The 7,943-nt window shown below is 29.1% G+C and overlaps 1 protein-coding gene across 1 annotated transcript in view; it reads left to right on the top strand.

Annotated features, from left to right (window-relative positions):
- Positions 1–3,064, top strand: part of LOC112017374 (cytochrome c oxidase assembly protein COX11, mitochondrial) — a 12,926-nt gene extending 9,862 nt beyond the window's left edge. The window contains 2 exon segments of the mRNA XM_065773237.1: positions 2,508–2,588; positions 2,700–3,064. Coding sequence (XP_065629309.1) covers positions 2,508–2,588; positions 2,700–2,801 — 183 coding nt within the window. The 3' untranslated portion in view covers positions 2,802–3,064.
- Positions 3,065–7,943: the final 4,879 nt, after the last annotated feature.

The raw sequence follows: 7,943 nt of genomic DNA, 5'->3' as shown, positions 1-7,943 counted from the left end.
CGCCCCCCCCCCCCCCCCCCCCCCCCCCCCCCCCAAATACGTCCATACTTCACCTCTACCACTCTCCTCCAAAGCTCATCCCATTCATTACCAAATCTCCACAACCATTTCCCAAGTAAAGCTTCATTAAAACGTCTCAAATTTCTAATTGCCAAATTCCTTGATTGAAAAGAAGCACAAACCTTATCCCATCTAAGTATCTAGCCAAGTGAAGCTTAGACTTGTCTCCCATCCCACTGCATAAAAAGTTCCACCGCATCTGTTCAATGTGCCTAGCTACATCACAAGGGATAGGAAAAAGGGACACATAATAAGTTGGCAAATTAGAAGAGTACTTTTAATTAAAGTAATTCTGCCACCCTTAGACAAATACAATTGTTTCCAGCCTGCCAATCTCCTTTCCATTTTCTTTATAATAGAATTCCAGATTGTCTTCTCTTTGAACTTAGCTCCCAGTGGCAACCCCAAATATTTCATTGGAGAGACCCCTTCTTACAACCCAAAATATCCACCAATACTCTATAATAGAAACCTCCCCCACAGGAACCAATTCAGATTTACCAAGATTCACCTTCAAGCCAGACACCACTTCAAACCAAATAAAAACCAGGTGAATAAATATAATTTGGTTTGGATTAGCATCACAAAAATTGAGTGTATCACGGCAAAGAGTAATGAGACACCGTCAAACTATTCACCATGTTGCCCACGTAAAACCTGACATGTGGTTCCAGCACCATCCTAAGATCATTATTAACATATACTCATTGAGTGACAATTAATGATGGTGAAAAACAGATTGCTGTGGTTTATGGGACAATCTGATGCAGGTGAATGGGGTCGAACGTGTTTGGGAAATAAAAAGAGAACAAAAAAGGGATTGAAACTCGGAATTAGTACCTCGGAGTTAATACCATACAATGAAAACAGAAAAATAGATTGCAGAAATCACCACCTAGGTTTGCTTAGAATCACAAGCCTAGGATAAAATAGGAACCAGGAACCAGCACTTTGGCTTGCTTGGAATTAGCACAAAGCATTGGAAGTAAACTGTCAACCCAAATTTCAATAAATCCATGATCAATGTTGACAATTGTGAACTTTGGGCCCTTTTAAATAGGATTCTTATATAACATCAAATATGGAAAGAAATAAACTCATAATAAGATTAAATCATATATGGAAATAAAAATCAAGTAGGAATTGAATCTCTCTAATAGCATCAATCAATGATTCACAATGCGAAGAGCCTTTAACAAAAAAATAAAAAATTCGATGCCAAGAGCCTTGTAGCTCGATTGACACCTCCTGGCGTTTCCAATGAAGACGTTTAGGGTTCAATGCCTCTCCAAATTAAGTTGACATGACAGAGAGATATTGTGAATAAGATCATTAATGCACTTTGATTTCACTGAAGTCATTTCTTGTTAGAGCTCTAGGTTTAAGGTGGTTAGTTTTTGTGGAATGGTACAATCTGATTGGATTTCAGTATTAAGACTGCAAATATCTGGATGATGGTAAGCTACCAGACATGAGAGCTTCTTCTTCTTCATCTTTTTTATTTATTTTATTTCTCAAGAGGAGGCTGATTTGAATGTTCTATCTAATGTGATAATGAAAGTTACAAGGGAACACGAGGATGCTTGGTGGGGGAGTGAATCACTTGAACAGATTTGTGACAGATGTCATTATATTTTGTCTAAATGTGATTTCATTTGGAATGAGTGAGTGTGTCATATGTTAAACTCGGAAGAAGCGAAATTAAATGAAAAATATCAGCTCTTTATAGCCAGTCTAATGCACTCTGATATGATGGAGAGATGATAGTAACTTGGATAAAACACTGTAAGTGCCCATGTTTGTAGAACTTGTGCTTGAATAAGATCCAAAACACCGCAATAATCTAAATTATGTTTTCAGAATAGTATAGTGTTTGGTTAGAACTTAGGGATCACTTTGTTGCAGATGCATCCATCCCTTCTTTTAAACTGGTGCCATTGCCAACTAATTTGAATATGATGGACAGCAAAGGGCACTAAATCAAAGTATAAGTCATAAAGTTTTTTTGGAGAAAAGCTCGGTCAAAGGTAAATGTGGCTACAGACATAGTACACATACTCTGGATTGATTGATGTTGGTTGATATGGAATTATTACAATGAAGTCCAAAATAATTCTCTGAATTATCAAAACTCTTAGTCTACACATTTCATTTCTAAAGTTTGCAAGTTATAACTAGGTTAGGGGATAATCTTGGGAATGCTGACTCTATGAGATCATGGGTCTACATTTGCATGGAATATAAACGAGTATTTGCCCATTATGATACCTTAAGGCCTAGCAGCAGAAATTTGCATTTTTCTTTTTTGATTGATATGATTGCATTTAACTTTAGAGCGTTTTGATTACTGAGATTGTTGAATATTTTCCTTTCTAATATATATATTTTAATTCTTTGGGAGAGAAAGTGATCTGGTAGTGAATTTTTTTTTTCCCCTCCACTTCCAGGCTGGAGTTTACTTCAATAAAATACAATGCTTTTGCTTTGAGGAGCAGCGTCTCCTTCCGGGGGAGCAGATTGATATGCCTGTAAGCCGTGTTTTTATTTATTATTATTATTATTTTAAATTATAATTATATTTATTAAATAATTTATCAGCAAATTATTGAATTATATAATTAATTTTAATCAAAATGCAGGTATTCTTTTATATTGATCCCGAGTTTGAGACAGATCCAAGAATGGATGGTATCAATAACTTGATTTTATCGTATACCTTTTTCAAGGTTTCTGATGAATAAAAAGGAAACTGCTATTGTAGCGTTGAAGAAGAGGGAAACATACATAATAAATATCAAAATTTTTTTTTGAGAAACAATAAATATCAAATTTTGATGTTACATGGTTTATCTTATTTTCTGCATTTTGTAATCTTCTATTTGATTATTCCATCTTCATGGGAAACTGAAGATGCTCTTTTTTCCCCTTATGTATTTGTAGTATGATATGATATTAGTTTATTGAGTAAATTGGAAATCAAATTATACCAGCTAAGTTTGGGAAATTTTGATTTTAGTCCCTAAAATTTAAAATATCTAATTTTGATCCCTAATACTTGAGAATCATATCATATACTATATAGTAAAAGTTGGGTTTAAAAGTTGTGGTTACACCATGTGGCTTTACCAAATTGTTGAAATTTCTTTAAAACCTTCTCCCCTCTCTTCTTGTATGTGTGCGTTAAAATACTTAGTATTTTTTAAAAAAAAATTGTAAAATTTTTTTTAGATTTTAAAAAAAAATAGATATAATTTTTTTTTTCCTATAATTAAATCTTACTTTGATTACAATCCAAATTCTGTCTTAATTTGATTATAATCTAAATTCTTCATCTACTCTTTTATTAAAATATCTTAATTAAAAAAAAATATCAACATAACATACTACGCATGCAGAAATTTATAGATATAATTTTGTTATTATCAACCTCTCTTCTATGACTTTATCACTTTTTTGGATAAAGTTAGGTTGAATTTAACTTCTTCTTCTTTAGATAACTTTAAACTTCTAACTTGATTATAACTTTAAAAAAAATATGTCTATCCTATTTCTTTTTTGCCATTCACATTTACTTACTTTTTTTTTTTTGTTATTATTATTATTATTATTTTTGTACATTACGTTCAATGACTATATGACTTCTGTTTTTTATTTTTTATTTAGGGCTAAACATACAGTCTAAGTTAATTCTTCTTCTCTTATAATTTTTAGAACGACTAGAAATCTAACTTCCTCACCATTGAAAATTCTCTCTCTCTCTCTCTCTCTCTCTCTCTCTCTCTCTCTGAGGTTTTTAATTATTAAACTCAAGATCTTTTTTCATATAAATATGTTGTGTGATTGTTTGAATCCAAAGAACAATACTTCATATATAATTTATATGATCTAGACTCAATTCAAGTAATTATTAATTTATTATTTTTAATAAAATTATTATAAACGTTTATAGTCAAAACCGTGCAATGCACGAGAGTAATGCTAGTGTCTCCATAATTTTTAAATTAAAATACGCATATCATTTCAAAATACAAGTTAGTTAATGGATGAATTATCAACATTTATGTTTTTGTCATTTTTTTTAGATCTTATTTTAAACTCCTATACTTTAAAAAATATTAATTATTAATAATAATGTTTCTTCTCCAAAAAAAAAAAAAGTTTCTTTTTTCTTCTTTTTTTAATTATTTTTTATTTTTATAGAAATAATTGTCAACTATTTTGGAAATTCAGAGATGTAGTGCCATTTTTGAAAATCAAGTATAACAAGTTTAATATCATCATATTTTAGGAGTTTTTTGTTTGTTTGTTTGTTTGTTGAGAAAGAATCATATTTTAGGAGTTGTAAGTGTAATTTATGCATACTCTTTTCACAGATAATTTGGATTTGAGATCAGGGAACAGTTGGGGATATGGAAAGACATTTTTCAAATCTAGTTTTTGTATAACAGTTGTAGACTATTTTATCCTTGATTTCTAGCCAAGCTATCAACTGGGAAATCATCATTTGTATAGATGATTATATGAAATTCCTTATCTATAGTAGTAATATATGCATTCGTAATTGATTGAAATTAATTAATAAAGGGGCCATAAAGTTTCGAGGGCAGGTACATTGCTGAAGTTGAAAGCTTCGAACATTTTTAAGCGTCAGTTGACTAGTGATCAATCAAGCATGATTAAAAAAAAAAAAAACCTTTTTAATGCTTTGATTTTTTTTTTTCCCCTTTCTAAATCATATTAATTAGATTTTGAAACGACAAACTATTTTTTGCTATTAATTAGATTTAAAGTTCCTTAGCAACCAACAAAAATTGCCAACAAAAGGTCCTATGGGGCAATTATTCCCACATTAGTTCACAAAAGCACAACACAAGCATGCAGCAAAGATACATCTGAATCCTGATTAAGAAGCAGACAGCCAAGTTCCAACCAAATAACCAATTGTTTCCTAAAATATTGGGCAAATCTTACTTATTATTCTTTGGTTGTTGAATGTTGGATTGGAACAATGTCACTCATTAATTCCATATTGGAATTGACTTTGCTTCCTTGCAGAAACACGCTTGTGGTAAGTAGGAAATCTTGTTCCAATGCTAGAGAAAGTGTTATCATCACCCTCCATTGACAACAGTTTTACTATAGACTAAAGAGCAGTGGTTTGCCAATCTTGTCTGCTTCAGTTAAGATTGTTCTAATGAAGAGAGAGAGAGAGATTGAGATTGGGTCATTAATTTGTTAAATTCTATTAGGGAGCTAATCATTTGTTTTGCAAAACTTAAATGACAAGCAATGCAATAGTAGTAGGTAAAGTTTCGAATCATGACCTAACTAACTACATGACATGCTGCTTACCCATATAATAGTAAAGCCAAAATAACTTCTGAGGGTTTCCCACAAATGCAATCAAAGCTCCATTGCTGTGTGTCTTTGTTAGATAACGGCTTTAACAAGAAATACTTGAAAGTGGGTATTTAACAACCCGTGTTCATCTTCTTATTCGTCTTCGTGTACCTTTGATTGTGATCATTTGAAGGAGAGAGTGTGACATAAAGCAACGTGCTATATTTGCTGAGTCAACTTACAAGACAACTCATTCAAGTTGTTGCTGTTATTATTATTATTTTATCTATTTATCATATACTTTGGTCCTCATCATGATTACTATAGTTTACTAAACATCTGTATTTTTATTTCTTGGTTAAATAGAAAGAATCTTACCTCATCATGGTAGTTGGAAACATCATAGAATATACAGTACTAAATATGAATTATGTGTTTCATTTATTCTAGAATTTTGCAAATGTTTCAAAATTTTGTAAGAAAATTATAAAAAACATATATGAAAAAAAAGTGAATGTACATACATGGATGTGAATAAATAATTCTAAACAAAAAGTACGATTATTTCTGCAAGACAATTTCTTTTATTGTATTCTAATTTAGTATAATAATAATAATTATGTTATTGTAATATAATTTCATAAGATACTATAATAATAAAAAAAACAACTAATTCAGGATAGTAAGTAATTTAATATAATGTTTTATATATTTTTAAAATTTTTTGATAGTTTTCAAGCAAAATAAAAAAAATATTTATTTCTCAAACTGTTATAACTTAAATAATTTTATTTTATGTAAAATTTTTAATGTATGTATGTGCAAATTTGATTTATTTTTTGTCACAATTTCAGTTGAGTGAGAATCTAGCCAGCATCGACTGAAGGGTGAACTCTTATAGAGAGTACAATTATGCCAACTTCAAATAGTTGTATCTCACTTATTTCAAATCTAAAATAGATTCAATTTGTGTTTTGTTGAAGATTCTATGCATACTTTTCAATAAAACAAGTTTCATTCAAAATTCAATATGGGGCAAATGATATGGACAAAATATCACCAATTCATCATCTTGAGTAAATTACAACCTTATTATCTTTGAGTAATTTCTAATCCAAAGTCAAAGCCCAAACTCACCCTAACTCAATTCTATTGATACAATTTAAAATTGATATGTTTTGAAGTTAAGAGTTATACCTATGAACCCTATCAATATGTATGTATTATTAAAATCTATATAATAACCCAAGCTATAGAAAAATATGAATCGATCAAAGAAAAAAAATTCAAGATTATAATTAAAAACTATGAAAACGTTGAAGTTAATTAATGAAACATAGAATTATAGATATTGATTTTGATAACTGTGATCACATATAATGATATAGCTTATCATAATAAACAAATACAATGTCTCTAAAAGTATTGATGTTTAGTTTAATATGTATTTTATACTTTTAATTATAAAAATATTTTGTTTCATATAATGTAAGAATTTATTTTTGGTTAATATATATACACACACACACGCGTGTGTGTATTTTATGGGGCGAGGGAGAGGGCCTAGAGGGAATGACCCCACTTACTTTTAAAATTTTCCCACTACATACATTTTTTATAAGAAATTAAAATATAACTAATGGTCCCCCTTTATTTTTATTTAATTTAATTTTTTTATATAAATTTATACTACATTTATTTAAATGACTAAGGCATAATTTTGTTTCCTCTTATTACTTTTATAGCATACATAACTCATTAAATTAAAGTGTAATATTAATCAAAGTATATTTTCTTAAGAGTAAATAAATAAATGTTTAATTAGTCATTTTCCTATTATTACTCTTACACCATACATAGGCCATCAATGATCAAACCAATATTCAAGATATATGTTCTTAGAAATATACAAAATTTCTTTAATAAAAATCTTATTTATTTTCGAATTTAATTTTTTTTTTAAATTGCATACAAATAGTTAGAAATATGGATGCTATGTTTTCAGTTTTCTTTCAATTTTTAGTAGAAATAAAAGATGCGGATTTTGTGGTTAGGAATGACAGATCCTTATTACATTTATCATCTATGAATAATAAGGTTTTTATTTATTTTTATTAGTGTTATATTTCTTATATCGACTTGCAGATGTTTATGCATGCATGTAAGGGGCGTTTATTATTATAATTATTTAAAATTGATTAAATTTTTATATGTGTCATAATTTTTTAAATTATCGGCATACTTTAATTGTGCAACCTTGACTATAAAAGTCTTGATCTAAAATGCTTACAAATATTAAATACAATTAATATGATTTAAATTGAGTGGCCTAAGCTAATAATATTTTACTGTCCTGATTCTAAAAAAAAAGATAGTTGATAATTTATAAATGATTGTATGAAAAAAAATTGAGTTATTTAAAATATCATATGTTAAATCAAGTTTATATATATATATATATATTCTTTGAGTTTTCTTTTTATATTGGAAGGAAGATAGCATTATGAATTGTCCTATTTGAGATCTAGTAATTAGCTTGACCC

Source organism: Quercus suber, unplaced genomic scaffold (genome assembly GCF_002906115.3).
Source record: "Quercus suber isolate HL8 unplaced genomic scaffold, Cork oak 2.0 scaffold_71, whole genome shotgun sequence".
Lineage (NCBI taxonomy): Eukaryota > Viridiplantae > Streptophyta > Magnoliopsida > Fagales > Fagaceae > Quercus > Quercus suber.
This window is presented reverse-complemented; position numbering and strand designations above follow the sequence as displayed.